The 22,304-nt window shown below is 40.8% G+C and overlaps 2 protein-coding genes across 2 annotated transcripts; one reads left to right on the top strand and one right to left on the bottom strand.

The window, feature by feature from the left end:
• Positions 1 to 4,030: 4,030 nt before the first annotated feature.
• irx4b (iroquois homeobox 4b) lies at positions 4,031 to 7,370 on the top strand. Its single transcript, XM_030740938.1, has 6 exons — positions 4,031 to 4,408; positions 4,766 to 4,951; positions 5,105 to 5,217; positions 5,417 to 5,573; positions 5,771 to 5,924; positions 6,035 to 7,370. Exons 1-6 carry the CDS (start codon positions 4,364 to 4,366, stop codon positions 6,616 to 6,618), a joined length of 1,239 nt encoding a protein of 412 aa, XP_030596798.1. The 5' UTR covers positions 4,031 to 4,363; the 3' UTR covers positions 6,619 to 7,370.
• A 6,313-nt stretch (positions 7,371 to 13,683) lies between these two features.
• Positions 13,684 to 15,787, bottom strand: ndufs6 (NADH:ubiquinone oxidoreductase subunit S6). Its single transcript, XM_030740939.1, has 4 exons — positions 15,580 to 15,787; positions 15,268 to 15,321; positions 14,878 to 15,000; positions 13,684 to 13,821 (listed from the first exon to the last, which is right to left on the bottom strand). The coding sequence occupies exons 1-4, from the start codon at positions 15,715 to 15,717 to the stop codon at positions 13,753 to 13,755; spliced, it is 384 nt and encodes a 127-aa protein (XP_030596799.1). The 5' UTR covers positions 15,718 to 15,787; the 3' UTR covers positions 13,684 to 13,752.
• Positions 15,788 to 22,304: the final 6,517 nt, after the last annotated feature.

A 22,304-nucleotide genomic window follows, 5' to 3' on the forward strand; every position in this document is an offset into this window, starting at 1 on the left:
CAGTGCATGCTTTATAGTCATTATTTGTGGAATACTCTGGAAGAACAGGCAAAGCTTTCAAAGTTTAATTCGGACTCTGCACGGTCTCTTCATTCAAATAAACTTACGAGCTATTTCCCCGTGTACCATCCCAAACCAAGATTAAACACACTCATGTTCATTGTCAGCGGATAAACAAATTGCCATTTCCTTTGAGTGACGTATGTTTTGTGTGAAGACGTGCAACGCCAGCGCAGGGAGATAACTTCATTTCCAAGCTTTGAGCACAGATGAGGGCGAGACAGTTCGTCCGTGTTCGGTATATGAGCACCTTTCATGGGACAAATGGAATGTCAATCAAGCGCCGGTACACAGATGCTTTCTCCCTTGTGGGGACTGAGATGCTTTCTGGTGATGCAGCTCTGTTGTTCCAGCCTTACTCTGGGTGCACTGGGAATATTTTGTCCTTTTACCCCTCCACATCCCCTCGCTCCATTTCGGATCCCCTGACTATTAACGATTTCTTCAGCTCTCCAAGTTTGCCTCCTCAGGCTTTTTCTCTTTCCCACATCCATTTCTTTATGTTGAATTTTTGCACGGAAAGTTTTTTTTTTCTTTTTTTTTACCCTTTCCTTTCTGTACATCTCAAGAACTGTACAAAAAAAAAACAAAAAAAATAAGGAGAAAACACAGTACCTTCAATAGAATACCTCAAAAATAATATATTAACAAAAACTCATTGCAATGCAATTGAAATGCAGTTTTTTGGCATTCTGAATTCTTTCTGTGTTTATATTTAGGATGACAGTTCTTCCCATCTGAATCTGAATCTGAATCTGTGACCCTCTCGATGTGATGTTTCCAATGCTGGTTTGCTAAAATTCACACACAGGGAAGGAAAATTGAGAACTGTCATCATCCTGATTGCAATATATATGTAATTAAGGTTGTTGACAAGGCAAGATTAAAAATTAATGTTGAATATTGTTTTGAAATGGAAACAAAAGTCAGCTGTTTTTTTTTTTCTCAACCCATTCATCCACCCTGATCTCCTCTCTACATGGACTTTGTGACTTTTTAACTACATCACCTCTCATCTTCCTTTGCTCTGGTTATTTTTTTTTTACAGTAGGCTACTTTTTTTTAAGATTTAAAGTGGACTCTATACATTCACACACACACTCACAAAGCAACTTAAGACTGTATTAAGTTGCTATACTTCAGTTTAAGTAGTTTTACATCAGTGTGGAAATGTTTAAAAAAAAAAAAAAACAGTGATGAATATGGACATTGCAGGGTGCCACGCACACACCCCTGTGTCCTTCCATAATATGGATTAAGTTGATGTATTTCCATCACCAATACACTAGTATCCAAGTGACAGAAATTTCATCATCAGAGGATATATTTGAAGCTCAGTGTGGATGTGTATCTTCCAGTCTGACTTGTCTGCACTGCTGGTTCACTAAAAGGGCACCAAAGGTACATGTGCAAGAACACCAAAACAGAAGCTGAATTTGGAGAGCGGCCAAAAGAGTACAGGCAGACATTATATATAGAGGTCAATTACCATCTGCATTTGGCAGAATGTGCAATAATTTGCGGAGGAACTTTAGAAAATGAAAAGTGCGTCAGAATGTATAGAATCCATCTTGAAAGCAAGTGCCAAGCAGCTCATAAACCTGCCTGTGTGCATCCACAAGGGTGTAAAACTGAGACAGATGTCTGTCTTTTCTAGATGACATGCAGTATGAGCGTGTGCTCCTATTATTCTTGTTATGGGCACTAGAGGAACCAGGCCTGAGTCTTCTGGGTTTTTTTTGGTTTTTTTTTACAGCAGGACAATCTCTTAGCTTAGCTATCATGATAAATTAGGAGTCCAGTTAAATGCAGATAAAGTCAGTAGAAGTAAAAGTCTGTATTTAAAAGGTGGACATAGTCTAGTCTAGGTCTGAAAATGAAACCAATGCAGATTCACCAGAATGTCCAGATGGGGCAACACCTCTCGCTGCAAAAAAGATATCCAGTTGACTAGTACTCTGTGACAGCTAGCTACCTTGCTATGTGGCCTTTATAAATACTTTCCTGACAAGTTCATGGGCTCAGTCCAATGCTAATGTATAAATTACAGTTCAGCTTGAGACTTCACATTGACTTCACTCACCAGTGTGAGATGTCTTTAAACAGCCTACCTCCAAATCCAGCCCGAGATTTATGGTGTGACTTTGTAACATTCACTGTGTAATTTCTGTCAATTTTCTTTTAAAATCTCCAGTTTTTACTCCCTTTTTCTACTGTGTCTGCATTTTAAGTTCCATTAGTAACTGTTAAGCATTTTTAAGGTACCTAAAATTACATTATAAAGTTAGTGCAATAAAAGTTACAAGCTATATATTTATTTAAATAAATATATATATATTTTTTTTAAACTGCCTCAAAACACAAACCAGCCAGTAAATATTTTTATCTCAAGGATATATCTGTGAAAGCTATTTGCTGTAGTGCAGTAGTTAACATATTTGCACACCAAAGATCCCTGGTTCAAGAATGGGAAGGGACACAAATCCCTGGATAAGTTGTGTCAAGAAGGACATCTGACATAAAAATCTGCCAAATCAAATATGAGGATCCATCTATTCTGGCAGCTTGTGAATAAGCCCAAAGAAAGGCCAGACTATATAAAATTATCCTGTTATATGGGACTGTGTAAGCTTATTTTTTTAAGAGTGATATAGGATTTTTTCAGACTGATACTGATACCAATATTTGGGGATTTAAAGATCTGATATTCCAATTAATCGGCCACATTTTTTTCCCTTGAAACATAAACAGATTTCCCTATTATGTGTTATTTGTATTTATTTACCCCCCCCCCCCCCCCCCCAAACTTGCCAACAGGGACGTTGTAGAGGCCCTCTAGTGGCCAGAATATGCAACGTCAACACTCATAACACAGTTGAAGGGTGTTTCTCTTTTTACATTTTTATATATCAGCTGTTATAAATGCAGATACCAGAAGATTGGCAAATAGCTAATATTGGCAGATAATATCTGCCTGCCAATAAATTAGGCGAGCTCTAATTTTTTTGCATTTAACACTTTATCAATTACATCAGATGATGCCTGATGCCTGTCAAGTGCTGAGGTTACAGACATGGTTATGTTGGGGACATTTATTAAAGGTAAAGTTCAAAGTCAAATGTCTACAAAAGCTACCTTTCTGATACAACTGATACATAATTTTGAACACTATTTTACAGTCCCTAATGGCTTTCCTTTTTTTATATGCCAAATTAGTTCCATTCTGCCAATGTGGCACAAGTGGACCCAAATATTTTGGTACCATAAGCCTCTCTAACATCCTCACAGCCCTTTCACACCTGCCCTTTCCCTCATCCTCTACGAATGAAAGCCTGAAAGTGGGTTGAGAGAAAGACAGATAAGAAGAAAAATAAAAACCATTTCCACTTCGTCAGGGCAGCTTAAGAGTTTGTTATTAAAAACATGACAAGCTATTCAGCCACTAAAGGTGCTTACTCAAGGGAATGCATGGAATGTTTATTCTTTGATTAATTTGCTTGGAGGAGACCTGAAATTCCCCCACTCATGAATATGTGGGTGACAGCGAGATTTCTCCGTGATGACAAGTTATCTAAACAACAGGGCAAAACGATTATGCTAATATCAGGTTGTAGTCATCAATCATCTCGTGTCAATGTGGTGTCAACGCATCACGTTCCCGATCCCCCCTCTGGCCATGTTGTATTGTGAGCCAGTGTAAATGCGTGCGTGTGTGCAGCTGTGTGCCTGTGTTTGTTTAGAAAGGAGAATTGATCACACTCTCTTTACGCCTGGGGACTCTTGGGGGCATCGCAGAGCTGTTGGATAAGAGGCGAAAGAAAACTGGGAGGGAATTAATTAGGAGTGAGTTTCTTCATCTGGATTTGAACACCGAGCTACACACGAGTCCGGGCTGACGTCAGAGAGACGCGCCTTAAAAACTAAAGAGCGCATCACGGAGAGATGCATGGTTTGATCACACACACGCCACACAAACTGGCTTTGGATTGTAAGAGAGCAGGGACACTTTAAAAAGCAGCAGCAGCCACCGCCCGCTGAATGAGGTGGAACAGCAAGTGAAGCCAAGAAGTTACTTTAAAAGTCTGTTAGTGGTGGTGCGTAAAATGGAAGCGGTGCGTAAATGTCTGCCTGTACTCTTTTGGACGAGATGGTAGATGAAATACAATTTTTTAAAACTGGAAAGTTGACCGGAAAGTATCTCTGAACTAGTGTCAGGGGCAAAAATCTGCGTTTGGCACGGATGCTGCTGGACGTCGCTCCACGTCTGCGCTCCTTTTATTTCCTCTTTGGTCACATTTGAACCATGGCTTACTCTCAGCTTGGATACTCCTACTCCACCACGCCACAGGTATAGTTAATATATTGTTTTGTCTTTGATGTTATCGATGAGGATCTGGGCTTAATAAGGAGGATACATCGATTTTAATTTGTCAAAAAATGATCCATCAGCAATTTACTTTATTCGCAACATGACTGTGGAAAATGTCACCGTGTTGTTTTTTCCTTGCGTTTATTGCTTTGTTTGAGAACATAAGTCATATTAAACAATTGCTAATTTGTAAAAGTAAAAAGACATTTAAACTCCAGTGTACGTAAAATAGCTTCCACTGAGAACTACTTTTATTTTATTTTTTTAAAGAGAATACGAGTCATTTTCATTTATAGATATAAATAGGTTCGCTTCCTACTGTACATTTCTCCATAGTTTCTGATGACTTCAGGCTCCCTGGCCGGCTGCCTGGAGCCGGGAACTCCCCCGTCCCACCCGGTGCTGCGCTCCCCGGGCCACCAGCTCACCCCAGGAACTGGCATCGGGGTCTACAGCGGCCCGTATCCAAAGAGCCAGGGCTATTACAACACCTGCGCTACGGACGCCGCTCTCTATTCCAGAGTGAGTGTCACACGTCACTTCTAGCGCATTGATTCTTCGTCATTTTTCAATTTTTTTATTTTCCCTTTAAGGTGTAAGGTGAAACTACAAAAATAAATAAAAGTTTTCTTAATCTTGATTAGGTATTCATTTATTATTATTCAATATTTTCAGGGGCCACTAGATCACAAAGAAGGAGCTGCATCTGTGCATGTGGGGACATCTCAGACCCCTGCCTATTATCCTTATGAATACACGTTTGGGCAATATCCTTATGACAGATATGGGTAAGTCAACAAGAATGCTTTTACTGCTCTTATATTAGAACATAATTTTTTTAACATGAAAACTGTAATACATCAATGTCGTCGTCATCATTTACTTGGGACTGCTGAGAAAAATGTACCTGTGTGTAGCAGGTTTATAGTGTCAGTATCATAATTGTGATGAACTAACTGTTATTTTGATTATCATCATCTGGCTCAGTTATTCCTGCTCAGACGGCGCTTCACGGCGTAAAAATGCCACCCGAGAGACCACCAGCACTCTGAAGGCTTGGCTGCAGGAGCACCAGAAGAACCCCTACCCAACTAAGGGAGAGAAAATAATGCTTGCTATCATCACCAGAATGACACTTACACAAGTGAGTTCTTGGAAAATAATGACTTTGATGTTTAAAGTTGCACCATTCGGTTTAGTTGCATGATAATGTGTCAGATTCTTGCCTTTTCTTTGGTGCTTACTTTTTTTTTTCTCTTTAGTAAATTTTCCCACCTTTTCACCTTCCTTTTCCCCGTTTTATAACTTTAAGTTCTGTACTGATTTCTTTCCATCCCTCAGGTGTCTACGTGGTTTGCAAATGCACGCAGGAGATTGAAAAAGGAGAACAAGGTGACGTGGTCACCACGGGCTTGTAAAAGCTCAGATGACCGAAGCTGTGAAGATGACAGTGATGAAGCTGAGAAGCCACTTAAAAGTGACAAGGAGCTCCCTGGTAAGCAAGGCCTTAATCAATCTGTCAGCACGTTTTGCTTGTTTCATGGTTTCCCAAGTTTTGAGTGTTATGCACTAACTAACTGTTGCTGGTGTAATTTATTTTTGCAGAGCAACAGTGTGCAGACCTACAGAGTGATCTTGAGGACTTTGACCTCCTGGAGTCAGATGCTTCTGACTGTGATCCGAAGCCACAGTTTCTACCTGAGGACGATGAAGCAAACCCAAACACAGAGCTCCCTCGTGTGCATCTTGCACACAACCCAGATCCACTGCGCAGAAAAGAGAGACTGTCCCCCAACTGCCCCAAACTCACAGCGGTCCAACACCAAAACAGCTCCTTCTATCTTAATGCAGACCTTCAAAGCACAGACACCAAGCCCAAAATTTGGTCCATCGCTCACACTGCTGTGTCTTTGGATGCCAGCTTGCAGTCAGAGTACCCACCGTGTATGCTGTCGTCAACCGGGTCTTCCTCACCCGGGTACCCAACTAACATGGCACTCACCAAGACAGAAAGGCAACAGGAATCTCCAGTCGCCACACTCAGAGAATGGGTGGATGGAGTTTTCCATGGCCCTCCGTTCCAACAGCCCAAACCAGCTGAGGTGTGGAAAGGCCTAAATGAAGCTGCGATAGAAAACAGAACACCTGGACAGTCCTTTGAAATTGGTCAGTCTGCATCAGCTTTGTAGTCCACCAACACGCCACCAGAGGAGAGACTGACTGTGCCACTTAAAGTGAATATCGATATTTTGACTGTGTGACATGATCAGCTGACCGTTCACTAAGAGCCACCCCCTGTTTGCTTGTTGAGGTTTTCATTCTATTTTAAGGCAAAAGCAGGAAGACAACAACTGTTGATTTTGCAGGCTAGAAGACAGCGGGTAAAGTTTTATGCTCAGAGTGAAAAGCCAGCATCATCACCAGCTGATTATCCAGGCTGAAGCATGCTAACAATTGTAGCTTAAGTTAAAGCAGTTTCATGCCTTGTTACGCTGTTTTTCGTGTGTTTGGGGGCCTGGAAAGGCTTAAGAAAAGACACACACACATTCTTTATATACAGAAAACTGCTTTTACTAAAGACCCATACACACTGCTTCAGCAAATCCAAAGCCTGGCAGAGCTGCTGTGCTTAGTCACAGTTGCTAAGCTATGACTGGAAAATTATTTGATTGAAGGGATCTGGTGAACGGTCAGTTATCAGTGTATGATTCTACTGTGGCAATTTAATATTCATGTGCTCTCTTACAACTTACAGACTCTTGTGGACTTCATCAATGATCAGTTGTCACTGCACACTTCCCTGCTCCAAGGCTGTATGGTTCACACACATGAAAAATATACAGTATTGTACACTTGCACTATAGCCTGCACATGCACTGAGTCACAGAAATAAAAAAGCGTGTTCTTTAGCATGGCAAAGTTCTCTGAGTGTGCCCTTATATTAGCCGCCCGCTGTCTGGAACCAATAGTAGAAGCACGTTAGCTGATATATATCCTGTTCAGGGGAAAGGGAAGATACCGCGGCAGCTTTGGACATATGTGTGTGTGTGTGTGTGTGTGTGTGTGTGTGTGTGTGTGTGTGTGTGTGTGTGTGTGTGTGTGTGTGTGTGTGTACCAGAGAGAGGATATTTGTGTGTGTTTTGAAGGAATGAAAGGGGCAATGTGAGTGGTATTCAGCCGTGACTAATGGAAACACACAGAGGAGGGTGCTGCTAAATTGTTAAATCGATGCCACTTCCACCTCGGCTCCAGATATAGCTGCAATCAGCGATGCGTCCCTTTTCATTAGGCGGCTTTTGACTTTGTCAACCTGGGACTGCAAGAAAATCCACCACAAGCAAAATGCTTCATAAAAGCTCTTAAGTAATTTTTAACTAAGTGTCACGTCTTTATCCCCTCGGGTGATTTCTTTTTCATACAGGCAATAAATAGAAAGATTGCTGGAATAAACAGAAATCAGGCGGGTATGATTAGACCTAAATAACTTAAAAAAAAAAAAAATTCATCAACTTAAATTATTAAATAAACCTTCACAAATTTCACAAATAAAGCACAACAAGAAATAGTGAGAAGTTATTCTTTTTTCCCTCACCCCCCCACATCCTTCTGCTTCTCCTGTTTTCGATTTAGGAGCAGTGATAAAGTATTTATCAGAACAGAGGAGGGATCTGCCTGGGCTTTGTATGGAATTAACCATTTCAGATTAAATAATTTAGGATGAATTCAACCGAGAATTTCTTTCTGTTTCTGCTTCATAAATAAGTAAGATTTAAGATGATAAATAATGACATCTGACTTTTTATTTCTGGAAAGTTGTCTTTCTCCCACTTGCCGGTGGATGGGATCTTATTTTGGTAGGCTGCAGATATATCTTTTATATTTTTGTTCAAATTTTTACGTTTTTGATCGAAATTTAATGGACTAGAACCGAGACAATTTTGTTTCCAGTTTAAAAAGTCTTGAGGTAGATTTGACTTCAAAAGAAGAAGTATTATCAAGGATGTGGAATGGCAGTCAGATAAGAGGTTGGTTCAGTGCTAAGTGGGGAAAGAGATTTAAGGACATGCTCTCACCCTTAGCTGTTTGACACACAACTTTTTTCTCGGGTGCAGAGCACGGGGATTACTGCAGAGGTGTAGACTGCAGTTTAATTTTATCAAGTTGTTCCAAACTGAATCAGCTTTGGTTAGGAAAAAGGTCCATGTTCCCTATCCATTGTTGTTCCACTGTTAATCTATTGGGATTTTTTTCTTTTTAAATACAGTATTTGTAACTCTGGTTTTTATTAGATAATTTTATGAATAATGAGAAATGCAAACAAACAATAACACATTTTTTTTTGTCCACTGAGGGGCAGCAGAAAGAAGCTGTGACCGCAATACTGACTAATACATTTAAAGCTGACATGGCAAAAGGTTGCTTATTTACACATTCGGCCACTGTGCAAACATTAATATTCACTGGAAGTTTACAGCCACCAGAAACTGAGCGCATTACTCGTTTTTTTCTATTCTAGTCTAAAATAACTGCTAAGAAAATCATTGCTGGTAAACATTCCAGTGTTCTCACTAGATAGTATGCTATAGCTGTAATCTAAATTTTAAAAAAAATCAAAGAGCTGGAAAACATTTCAAATAGTCCAGCTGTTGGAAACTGAACAGCCTGTTGATTATATTAGCATAAACTGTGTAAAGAAGAAAAATGTGATGCTACCATTACTTTGGTTTCTTGGCTATATTTTTAAGCCTTTGGTCTGTCAGTTTGACTGTTCCAATATGGTTTCTTTCTTTTTTTTATTTGTTTGGTTTTGTTCTTTTAATTTAAATACATTTAAATAAATTTGTAACCACATTTGGATGAGAGAGCAGCACCGGGGAGCTATCGGCTAATGTTAGCTTGGTTAACAAGGTACTATGGTAGTTCAGTGTCTTATATTGGATGGTAGGCTGATTTTAGCTAGCAGAAAACAGGTTTAAAACAAAATGAGAAACTTGAGAAGCTGAACAGTAAATGTAGTGTGTCTTAATACTGAATACTGAAGAAAAACAAAATGGCACACAGCTGTCACTCAGACACAATCACAACTAATAGCATATAACTTTAAGCCTTAATATGATTTAAACCTGTGAACTATATAAGTTTACCCTCCAAACAGTTGCAAGGAAGAATAAAATTGCTAAAGAGAGCATAACCATTTTTGTACCTGTCAGTAAACTTATTGAGGTATATCTGGCCATTTTAAAATGGGGGTCTATGAGGAATGACCGTAGACAGTATAAAACATGAACGCCTTTCTACTCAGTTGAGCACTTAAAGCACTTTCTAGGGCAAATTTCATTCATCCAGTCATGCATACATTCATACGGCCCTTTTGTCTATGCCAAGGTACTTTGCACCCAATGAACAGATCGGGAGCAACTTGGAGTTCAGTATCTTGCCCATGAACACTTCGGCATGCAGACTAGAGGTGTCGGGGATCGATCCACCAACCTTCTGATTGGTAAACAAACTGCTCTACTTCCTCAGCAACATCCGCACAGTATCTTACTCATATTGTTTAAAAATGGAGGATTATCTGTGATATGGAACTGAAGGCTCATTGGCTAACGATTTGTGTGTGAGCATGCAGTTTCAGTCAGACCCCTTCCTTCTTGTCACAACCATTTTTTTTTGTCCAAACAATATGGTGACCGAGAAAATGCTCATCTCAGGGCTTCAAAATTGACATCACCCTAATATACTGCCTATAGCTGTGTCCAAATTCAGGGGCTGCAGGCCAGATCCTTCATAGCCCATGAAAGCCAGAAGGAAGCGGTTATGAAATTGGACGGTCTAGCCTTCATATCTGCCATCCACCCTTACCTCAGTGCTCCTGTCGCCTAGCCACCGTGACAACACGAAGCAGCCTGAACTTTTGCTTGTGTTTTTTTTTTTTATTTATTTAATGTCCATTTTAATTAAAAAGAAGCAGTTGAAACAACTTTCTACATCAAGGAATAAAGATGAGCAAATGATTAATTTCCAAATATACTGGCATTGCTCCAGCGAGACATTAAAGTTAAATAAAACTATCCAGTTATGGTTTTAATCTCAGCCAACCTGATTTGCTCAGGAACAAATGAAACACTGAAATAAACCAAACATAAACCATTAGGTATCATCTGAGTGAATTATATGTGTGTTAAATTTTCACTCAGTGGCGAAAGCCAGTGGGGTTTGAAAACGCTGTGCTGGGAGTCAGGCGTTCTCTCCGGGTATAACGAGCCTCGACCACCCGGTCACTTGACAGCTGGTGAAGCGAGCTGAGCCAGCCTAAAGTGGCCATTCAAGGAACTGCAGTTTCTTACACTTCCATGTTAGCTTAGGCATAGCTAACTAAAGATTTTGAATAAATACAAAGTAAGGATTTTTAAATCACCACACAGTGACAATAAACTTCAAAAAGCCTGCTTTTATCTGCTACATTATTAAATCAGACTAGAAGTTTTCGCAAATACGTGTTTGACGAGGAGGTTGTGTGTAAACTTTACACTGAGTGAAATTAAAATTAAAATTAAAAACTAGAAATTGAGCTCTTTTCTTTTTAGCATCAATTCGTGAGATTTCTCTCATATCTCTTTTTAACAGTTTGTTCTGCTCCTCTGATTTCTCACACGTTCCTCTTTTTACTGCTCTGGCTATGTCATGTCTTCTTCCCCAACTTCTTCCCCCATCCTCCATATTCCCTCCTCCATCTTCTCCCTCCCTCTGTCCCTCCACTTGTCTCACCTCTCCTCTGTCTGCTGTCGACACAGGCGAACGACTCAACAGCCAGTCTGACACGCAGACCTGCTCCCTGGGCCATATAATGTGATTAAGACTCAGTGTGTTACTGCACAGGTCGGGGAATGTTAGACTCACTGTTTACCTGTCTGTCTCACAGCACCTGGAGTTTCTCGGCTCTTTGTGTCTTGTGGGAGAATTGACACAGAGGTGATCGCAAAGGGCTCTTTTTGACCTTGGAAAGTAAACTACAAATGATTTGCCTGAATTTTATTCACATGTATTATTTGTTCACATTCTTTTTGTTTCCTCCCCCTCACAGTGGGAACCTTTTTTCTGAATCATTTTTATTTTTAAAATTTCAGGTGGAATGTCCGCACAGGAAGTATTGACAACTTTAAATTACTCCTCTCTGCACCTCTTGTCTGACACCTATTTCCTTTCAACACTATGTCTCTGTTGCACACTCAAGCACACACACACACATACACATACACACACACAGAGTTCTAAGTCGCTTGTGTCTTGTCACACACACTTTGGTTTTCCGGGGCTATCAAAGTGCTGAGTGCAAACTCTCTCCTCCAAAAACTGTCACATGTCGCCAGAGGTGTCTCGCTCCCTGCGGTAACCCTCTGAGCTCCTGGCACAAGAACAAGTCATTATTTCCATGGTAAAGGTCAGACGCTCTGTCACCTGACTCTAAAGTGGAGCTGAGTGGAGTCGCCCCGAGACAATGACCAAAGGTCAGTTTTCTGTTTTGACTCTCATACAGTAGGCGTAGATTTGAGGAGGACAGGCTGCTCCCAGATCTGCCTCTGAGCCCCTTTCGGTCACAGTGGCTTCCAGACATGGAGGCTTAGATAATTGGCTGCAGGGAACTCCTTAATGAGCCGCAGGGTCTGTAATGTGACACATCTTCAAGGAGAAATATTTTAATGGGGCAATTACAGCAATGAGGAGGATGTTTTGTGTAGAGTGAGTGATTGTTGTGGAAGGACGCTGTGTTAAGGAATTCTGTGGCATTTAACTCCATTATCTACTGCGAGGCTCAGCAGTGAGGACATTTTCAATATGATTACAGTCTCATTTGAGCTTATCTTTGTCTGAATGGTCTGACCCAACACTGTAGGTCATAAGATGCTTAAGGGGTATATTTCCAATTATGATCTAATATCATGGAGAAGGAAAATAGGTAACTGGATGTAATGTGAGATCCTGTGCTGATTTGACAGTTGAAAACTACACCCATGAATGAGCCCGTCTGCAAACTGGTTAAATCCACCTTTACAATCTGGAGTTCCTTGATATATATGATGTTGAAGAATATTACATTATGCATTTAAAGGTGGTGAATAATGAAGGAGTGTAGTTAAACCTGGGACTAAAACATCGGTGCTTCTCAATTCAGTGCAATTCACATGCTTAGTTTCATCTGAAGATTTTGCCCCTGGCAATGCCTCCAACTCATCCAACCACCGCCTCTGAACCACTCAGACTTACCAACCGCAAGACCAACCAGTCAGCTCTCTGACACTGACCCGGCTTGCCTGCCTCATTTTAACAATGCACCTCTCTCCCCTTCAATCATCCACTGTGGTCTGACTATAGATGAGGTTAACTACAGCATAAGACTCACTTCCGGGAGTCACCAGGGCCAATTATATCAGCCTGACAACTCTTCCCAACCTGAGCTCCATGGTGTGGAAAATGCAGTTCCACTGGCTGCATCACTGGGGACAGAACAGGCTAGTGCTGTCTGGAGCCCAAGCCAAGCACAGGCCAATTTGGCATGCAGAGGTCTATGGAGAATAAGCCTGATGAAATATATATATATGCTCTTCTTCAAACATGTATTGTTCCGCACTGCTGTGTCCTATCCCCCCACCCCCACCTCCACAGTATCCTGGCAGAGCAAGACCTCACAGCGCAGATTGTAGGGAGCCAATGCAAGAGGAATGTTAAGGTTCTTTCAGTGTAAACAAGACAAAAGTCCTGTATTTATCACATTTGTGTACTAAATAAACACCACTGGTAATGATGACAGAGGTAACACTTAGGTGTAACTTACATTAGCTGTCTTTTCATTCATTTTAATTAAAAGTTTGCATCATCTTTTAATCCTTATATATTTTTAAAAACCCTTTGCTTTTAGTGCAAGGAGGAAAACCTAAAACTTATCTTGTTTCCTGAAAGAAAGCCTTTCAGTCTTTGTCTGCAGCCTCAGAACACACAGGACACTGCTGCCCTCTGGCCGCCACAGGGTGGAACTGCAGCCAACTAACCAAACTGGAAACGCACCGTATCGTTAGGGAATTCAAGTGCTGCAGGAGCGGTAACTTAGTCAACCCCACCCTCAAATCCACAAGAGCAATAACTAGAAACTCTCTGTACATGTCTGACTGTTTATAACATGTTCTGTACAGTGCAGTCTTCCTCTCAGTGTTGCAACATTTATTCCAGCATGCTTAATTACAAAGAAAGACTTCTCAGACAGACAAGATATAATTTATTAACCAATATGGTGATTTATACAGAGAAGCACAGACAGAGGAAATGTTTCAGTGATGATGCTTCTGCTTGAACTGTAATCCACAGTAGCCACATGTTCCCACTTTTGTGTCTTTATCCTGAAGACAAAAAAAAAACAAAAACAGAAGAGTGTTTACAATTTGGACATTTTGCATCACCTGAGAGGATTAAAGCAATACTCTAAACCAGGGGTGTCCAAACTTGCGGCCTGTGGACCGCTTCCACGGGCCGCAAGTTTGATGTCACAAATAACATACAATTTGGCCCTTTAAGTTACTTTGACATTTCGCCTTCCCCTCTAATTAAGAGGGTTAACTATGCAAAATGTCAAAAAAGTAACTTAAAATAAGATACACCTTCAAAAACCTAAAGAGGAGGGGGGATCTGCCCCCTAAACTCCTTCATTAATTTGAAAACAGTCATCCTTGCTGGGATTCATTTTTTAAATAACCAATCAGATAAAAAAAACAAAACAAAAAAAAAAAAAAAACAAAGTCAGATGTGAAATGATGTTTTTTAGCCCTACATAACTTTTCCAGTCTTTTGTTTGCATTGTTCCAATTTGTAAAAAAACATGTTGTTGGCAATAAACTGAAAATTAGCTTATATTTCTTGTAAAGTGATATTTTTCTTCAGTTTCAAACACTGACTCAAATACTGACTTGAATCGAATCTACATTTTAAACAACATCCCAACTTTTTTGGAAACAGTTCAAGAGACTCCTGGAGTCATCACTGAGCTTTAGTGTTACATAAACTTAATCAGTCCATTCGTCCATTTTCTTCCACTTATCTGAGTCAGGGTCACAGTTGGGCTGGAGCTTACCCCAGCTGACCTGTACAGGTTGTCAAGCGGTCGCAAGGCTAACACAGAAAGGCAGACAACCTCACAGTCACAGCTACAGCCAATTTAGAGTCACCAATTAACCTAACGTGCATGTCTTTGGACGGTGGGAGGAAGCCTGAGTACCTGGAGAGAACCCACACAGACATGGGGAGAACATCCCCATGCCTTTGTCCACCTGCTGGAGGATTCAAACCCAGGACCTTCCAGATGTGCTAATCACCACACCACTGTGCTCCCAACTTAATCAATGCAATGGCATTTTGTGTTTTCTGAGACCACTACCTTAATGATGTGTGCATGATCTTACCAAATTGATGTAGACTTTGGGGTGCCCCAGCGCTCCTCCACCCCCATCGCAAGACACCACTCTGGCTTCGATGTCAGTTACTGGCTCCTCTGCCACCAGCTTGATGGCAAAGTTCTTATTTAGCTTAACACAAACAATACAAAGCACATCTGTCAGCACTAGGTGAGGTAGCCTCAAGGTATACTACACATTAAACACAGGGACACTGTACTGGTGCATGTTTCTGGTTTTTCATTCACTTTTAAAATGTGTTAAGGCCATGGATCTTTGAAAATGGGGTTTGGATCATGGACATGACAGATCCAAGACCAAAACCCAGTCAGCAGGAGTTACACTGAAATTACCAGAAAAAAACCGGAGTTCCACTAAACATTAGTGCTTATTTCTTACCTCTTTCTGTCTGCCAACAAATCTGGCTCTCCTGTAATCATTTTCATCAAACACCTAAAAGAAAAACGACCAAGTCACGCACTGCAGTACGGAAACCGTTTGAAAAGCGGAGACAAAAAGCATTATTTCCCAAACAGAAATCTATGTTGACACTGGTATCTATATTTAGGATTTATTAAGATCAATGACCACCATTCAAAGGTCACAGAGACACATTATAAGCAGAGTAATGTGTAGCTCCAGCTATGGAGCTGTTAGCTAACGTTTGTCCATTCGTAAGTAGCAATAACAGAGAGGCTAATTTAAGCTCACCTGTCCAGTGTGAGTGATGGGCTCGCCGGTACCGGAAACCTCTGCGCTGTAACGGTGAGCAGATACAGCAGTCAGCCTCAAAGGCGACACAAGTAGCTTTGTACTGAAGGACAGAGCTCTGCCCACTGCGGCCGCCATCTTTACAACAACCTGCTTTCCCAGGCTGCCCTGCAAAGAGCGCTTATACGGGAATTATTTCCCCCCCCGAGTCTTGCTTTTCAGGTTCAAAGTACTCGTGGTCAGCCCCAGCAAGGTCTTTACATAAGCATATTTATTTTGGCATATATCATAATGTTTAAAAATCATTGAAATTTAACAAGATGAAGTCTGAGACTGATAATATGGAGGGAGAGCTGTTTCTCCCCCCAAAGCTAGCGGAGGCAACTGCCTGAGAGGCAAAAGTAAGGGCTTCACGGTCCTCTATAAACCGGAAGCTGTTGTATGTTCTCCAAGCGAGACAGGCGTGCGGCCCTGTTGTGGCGATTGAAACGCACCTTTCGGGGGCATAACCTCATGATTTGAACCTTTCAGGGATTTCTGAAAGGTTTGTTCATGTTCTTTGACTTTGTGATGCGGTTGTTTTCTGTACAAGACTGTGTGAGTCCTTATTACGTGTGGCGCTAGCAGGTCAACTGTGACATGCTTGTCTCCTTGGCCGATAAATGCTCCGCTGTACGGACACCGGGTTGTACTTTTAGTTTTTTGGTTTCCTTGCACAAGGCAGATACTGTAGTAGCTTTTAAATATATTCGTTTTTTTTTTTTTTTAAAGGCCCATGGAAGGCTTTATTTGCATATTTGTGTGGCTGGCTAATGTGTCAGGTACCATGCCTTAAAACTAATGCTTATTCTGCAATATGTTGACTGTATAAAAAAAAAGTTAGTAATTGCTTTTGGTTTAAGTGAACAAGAGAACGAAACAAAATGAGCCAAACCTAGTTGATTTATTTCAAATTGTATTAGAATATTATTTAAAAGGGGCATATAATGCGTTTTATTATTTTCTGTCATGTATATACTGTTACAGTGGTTGTTGTTCATGTTAAACATGGCCAGAGTTTAAATAATTAAGTCAGCTTATGTGCTAAAAATCACAGTAAGCGAAAACCCCAAATTTCAGCCGCTGTTTTTTCCTGCTCTTGTGCATGATGTCAGGCACACAGCTCTGATTGGCTGTCCAAATTTTATGTTCGTGAGGGGCAGCCAATTAGAAGAATGTTTGCTTAAAGGGAGGGGGAAGAGAGCCGAAACGGCTTGTTTCAGATGACAAACCGAGGATTTGTAAAATGTATGTGAAGAAAATTTGGAACTGTGACATCACACAAAGCTACTTTAGGAGAGTCTACATAGCAGGTCCCCTTTGATTAATGCTTCATAATTCATTCATATTGGGGCTACAGTTTGAGTCATCATGAAATGTTACAAAAATGGTGAAGAGGTTCCAATCACAGCTTGCCAGAACCCAAGATGGCTTCTTTGAAAATCCTGTTTCACTGGACCACAAGTCCAAAACTAGCCGATTTTGTGTGTGCTTACTTTAGAGAGATGGTACCTGTTTAAGAAGCTGGAACTTCAGAAATGGTCATATTTTCTGTAGTTTTTGCTTGATGAATGGCTGCTACTTGCTGAGTAAAATGCTCAACTAATCATTTAAGCTCTGCATCACAATATGAAGAACTTAAAATATCTATTTTGGAATACTCTCTGCAGCTTCTCCGCCATGGCCCCCCTCCTGCTGAAGCATCTGGCTGCCTCCCTAACTACGCAAGTGGCCCAGATGAGTCGGTTGAGTCTGACCTTCCCCTCATCAGCAGCCTTTGTTCACAGATATCTCTTCTCACTTGCCGGTGGTCCTCGCACATTTCTCCCATCATCAGCCAGAGTCAGCTCCATCCAGCTTCCGCCTTCTGGCTTCTCTGCTCAGCGTGAAAGCTCTCTGTTGGGACAGTGTCAGCATGTTCCCTGCATTCAGCCCTCTGCAGGGATGAAAACCAAAAGTGCCCTGAAGAGGCGCTGCAAGGACTGTTTCTTTGTTATAAGGAGGGGACGTTTGTTTGTGTTCTGCAAGACAAATCCAAGACACAAGCAGAGGCAGGGCTGAAATGTATGAGTATGGAGATGATTGCACTGAAGTTTGTGGATAGTTACGAAAACTGCGATGAAGTAATAAAGTGTTTGGCTGAAAAATGTTTTGAAATCTTCTCACACCTCTTTGATTCCTCTCTTAACGGCAAAAAGACACAGTTTGTTACCTAAATACTTAGCGAAAGCCTTAAGCCTCACGTTTCCACACTTTGTCATTTTTTTAAAAAGTGGTTTTAAGCAGAGGTGGCAAAAGTACAGACATTCTGTACTTAAGTAGAAGTACACATAATTGTGTTAAAAAATACTCTGGTAAAAGTTGAAGTACTGATTTTAATTCATAATTCAAGTGAAAGTGAAAAAATACAGGCTCTGAAATGTACTCAAAGTAAGAAAGTAAAAGTAGCTTTTTGGAGGACGTTTCTAACCGCTATTTTTGTGCAAAGCTAACTGAACCTCATGCTATATTAATATAATAACATATTAGTACATGGGAATGCAAACTTTATTTCCATCTAAATTCTAATTCTAATGAATCTACTCAGCTTGAACACTTATATAGAACATGAGCAGAGAAAAAGAATTAAAAAAAAGCTCTGTTTCCTGTCGCCTACATTGTGGAGGGTGATTCTTCCTCATCACCTAAACAGAAAAATGAGGACAGTCAGGGGTTAAAGTGGGATTTGGCAAGTGGAGCGAGATCAGCTGTAGTGGCTCAGTGTGGGGAACAGAATCACAATCATTTCTATTGTGACCTCCAGTAAATTTTCTTTGTGTGCAGGCTGTGATCAGCTGACCTGTACTGCTGCTCTGAGGTTTACTGCTCTGTGTGGATTTGCATAACTGAATTCAACAAGATGTAAGCAGATGTTTCAAGCGCTATCTGATTCCATCCCCTGCACTGAACACCACAGCCATGTGCACCAGTTTAACACAGAGCTTCACTGTAAATTCACCACAGCACTCCCTGGAAATACAGCAGCTGGACCTTTACCTAGCAGACACACTGTGTGACAAACTGTACACACTTTGTGTGTTTACTGATATTTGTTCAGCCATTAGAAATGTTGCATTTGAAATTACCTGCCACAACACCGTATTCCCTTTGTGGTCGCTCTGTAGCGCCACCTACATGTTGAAGAACAGCGACCACAACTTACGGACATCCGCACCAAAAACGTTTTTCCAGATTGTTCCGGTGTTGTGCCAAAAATGCTGCATTTAAACTGTTTTAAATGACTTGCTGGCCTGTAATCTGTCATGTCATTTTGAGCCAGAAATAACGTTCCTGCTACAAGAAGCTGCAATCACTTTTTGACAAAGTGACTTGTTGATCACCTGTTGACACAACACCGGCCCACTTTAACCCCTGAGAATGATGCATAAATTATATGTCTTTGCCTCGTTCATCTCTTTGCATGTGATAGGACTGTCTTTCCTCTGTTATTGTTCCTCCATTTAGGCTCAGATCAGTTTGATGTTTGAAGGCGCAGTGATGTGGAACAAAAACGTCCCTCAGACGTGCTAAACCTAAAGTAACGAGCCTGTTTTGAAAATGTAAGGAGTAGAAAGTACAGAGGTTTGTGTAAAAATGTAGGGAGTAAAAGTAAAAAGTGAAAACAAATGCTCAAGTCAAGTACAGATACCTGGAAATTCTACTTAAGTACAGTAACAAAGTATCTGTACTTTGTTACTTATCCCTCTGGTCTGGAGCAACGGTTCTCCAGACTTTCTGAAGGTCTTTCACAGTTTTTCTTTGGACATTGGCTGCTGTTTCACTCATTTTCAGTCCAGTCCTTGTACCTGACCATTTTTTAAACACAGTCCCAGCATAAAAAAGGCACCTGACTGGATGAACCAGTGTCATGTCTATGCATAACAGACAACTTCATAAAGAACCTATTTTAAATATTATCTTTAGACATTTTGCCTGTCGCTGGTAACAAAGTGTCTTTTTAGTTGAATCTATGAAAAATGCCTAAGATAACACAGTTTAATTGGCATAAAATGGGATTTTTGAACCAACAAGGTGATTTGAACGAACTATTAGCTGAAAACTTGGCAGTGCAGTGTGTCCTTAAAAAGAACTGAGGAAACTGGACAAAAGGGAGTGGCAGACCTAAAACATGATCTACAGCAGATGAACAATATCTGAAAGTCGTGTCCTTTAGAAAGAGGAACAAAATCCAGCAAAGACCTGACACAGGACCTGAGAGATGCATCTGGCCCTAATTTGATCCATCTTCTCTTGTCTTCTTCTTTTGGCCATTCCAAAAGAAGAATCATCTCACTCTTTCTCACCCTATCCCTGCCATCCTCTGGCACACAAACTCTTTGCATGTCCTCCTTCACTGGTTTTTGCTGAAGCCTCAGCAGAAATGGTCTCAATGGAAGGGCAGCTGTCAAGAAGCCATTCTTAAGAAAGGGGGAACAGAGGGGAAAAAGCTGAGGTGAACGAAGCAGTGCGGGATGATCTTGACAGAGAATGGAACAAAAGGCAGCCATCAACCAAAGAAGAGATTTGAATGTCCTTCAAGAAACCTGGAGAACTATTCCTGAAGACTACTTAAAGAAATGACAAGAGAGCTGCCTCAGAGAGTTCAGGCTGTGTTGAAGAATAAAAGTGGTCACACCAAATACTGACTTTCAAACTTGTTAGAATTGTACAAACTCTGATTTCACTTTATGTTTATTTCCATGAATGTTTGCACACATTTCAATATATCACTGCACCTATTTCCCATTTTCCTAGCCAAATATAAAGAAATAAGGTGTGGCTCAAGACTTTGCATAGTACTTTGTGTGTGTGTGTGTGTGTGTGTGTGTGTGTGTGTGTGCGTGCGTGCATGTGTGCGCGTGCGCGAGTGAGTGAGTGTTTGAGAGGACTTTTGAAAGGTAAAACCCTTTACACATCCCAAACTTTATAAAAAAAAATATATATGAAACATTTGGTAAGGTTTGCAACATTTAAGGCAGTTGTTCCAGAAGCTATGCATGGAGGGTGTTTTTTATTTTGGTCAGCTCATGTGTGTCCTGTTTAGAAATTAAAGAGCATAGAAAAATCTACCAGAATGCAAATGTTCATTGTTTTTTTACATTTCTGGTTGCTTTTGCAACCAATCTGCTGCACTAACCTGAGTACTGCTGCTGACCATGTGTTCCCTTCACAACCACAGTGCACCCACCTTCTGATGCTTGCTTTCAGCAGGATAACACACCATGCCACAAAGGTCAGTTCATCTCAAACTGGTTTCTTGAACATGACAATGAGTTCATTGTACACAAACCGCCCCCACAGTCACCAGATCTCAGTCCAACAGAACACCTTTGTGATGTGGTGGCACGGAAGATTATAGCAAACCTCAGACTGAGTTCTATTGTTCTTCCACAAGAGGGAGCCAAAGTGTGCTTCAAGAATAGTAATTTTTCCTAACCATTAATTTGAAGTTGACGCTGACAAACTACCTGTCATTATTAAATCCTGTCACCCTTAAAACTACAGACAATTTATGGACCACTGTATGTTTGCTAAAATACAGAAAAAGGGCCGCGCAGAGAACAGTTCTGACTGACTGCAGCATGCAGTCCTGTAGGCCAAAGGAACCAGACCGGTTAAAAGATGTTTGCCAATGAATGTTGAGCATATAACCTGCTCTGCTTGAATAGTTTCCTAAAGGTTAATATTTACTGATGGAGGAACAAGGACTACGAAAACATGTGTGTGCACCTATATTATTTGATCATTTCTCATTTCCCAAAAGCACAGCAGGAAGGTTTGATCCAGTATTTGGCACCGTTCAGTGGCATTCCATTTGGTCAAAGAAACACAGATTAAAAGTTTCCTCTGTGGCTCTGTTTGTTGTGGAAGGTTATCAAACAGGTGAAACTGAGTTCACCCGGAACACTCGACTAATCATTGCTGTGGGTCAATGAACAAGTTTTGATGTAAAGCAGAAAAAAAAAAAAAAAAAAAAAAAAAAACTATCAGTGTCGGGATACAATGTAAATCAGCCATCTGTGGCTTTGAGGCTCAACAGAGTCTGTTTACAAGGACATTTGCTGGCATCTAGAAAATAAAAGACAGCAGAAATAGATGGGTGGATCAAATGGGAAGGGAGGAAACTCGACTTCAAATGCCCACTGTGCTTCATTGAAGGCCAATCACCAAAAGCATCTCAGAGGCACATTCCACGGCTAGTGACTGTGTTGTGTGTTTCAAATGTCTCCACAACAGCTTCAGGTGCTTAGAATAAAATGAGCTCAAATTTCTTTACAACAGTTTAAAATACGGGTAATCATTTTTTGGCAAATACCGGAAATCATTTTTTGGCAGACGATCACTTTTTGGCATAACACCAGTTTCAGAGTCTTCAGTTCTTATCTGGGCCCGGCATTGTCTTTGCTTTCAAAATAAAAGCCGCAACACAACGGTATACGACAAGCTCAAGTGAACCTGCATTTCCAGCTTAAAAAGCTGAAAATGCAATTATTTTCATGCGTGGCGAATAGCATGGTGTTCACCTCAGTTCAGTGTTGTGGGACTTTTTTCAGTGTCGCTTTATTAGAATCAGGCGAAATTGCGTTTATTTTATTTTGAACCCCACAGAGGGAACATAAACACAGTCGTTTCACCCGGTTTCATGC

Source organism: Archocentrus centrarchus, chromosome 11 (assembly GCF_007364275.1).
Source record: "Archocentrus centrarchus isolate MPI-CPG fArcCen1 chromosome 11, fArcCen1, whole genome shotgun sequence".
NCBI lineage: Eukaryota > Metazoa > Chordata > Actinopteri > Cichliformes > Cichlidae > Archocentrus > Archocentrus centrarchus.

Bases quoted from the DNA above. Each gene is read 5' to 3' on its own strand.
- irx4b (XM_030740938.1), top strand. From the start codon at position 4,364: ATGGCTTACTCTCAGCTTGGATACTCCTACTCCACCACGCCACAG. The intron at 4,952-5,104 runs GTGAGTGTCACA...CAATATTTTCAG, and splicing joins ACGCCGCTCTCTATTCCAGA to GGGCCACTAGATCACAAAGA. The intron at 5,925-6,034 runs GTAAGCAAGGCC...TTATTTTTGCAG, and splicing joins AAGTGACAAGGAGCTCCCTG to AGCAACAGTGTGCAGACCTA.
- ndufs6 (XM_030740939.1), bottom strand. From the start codon at position 15,717: ATGGCGGCCGCAGTGGGCAGAGCTCTGTCCTTCAGTACAAAGCTACTT. The intron at 15,322-15,579 runs GTGAGCTTAAAT...TTTTTCTTTTAG, and splicing joins CCATCACTCACACTGGACAG to GTGTTTGATGAAAATGATTA. The intron at 15,001-15,267 runs GTAAGAAATAAG...GTTTGTGTTAAG, and splicing joins TTGTTGGCAGACAGAAAGAG to CTAAATAAGAACTTTGCCAT.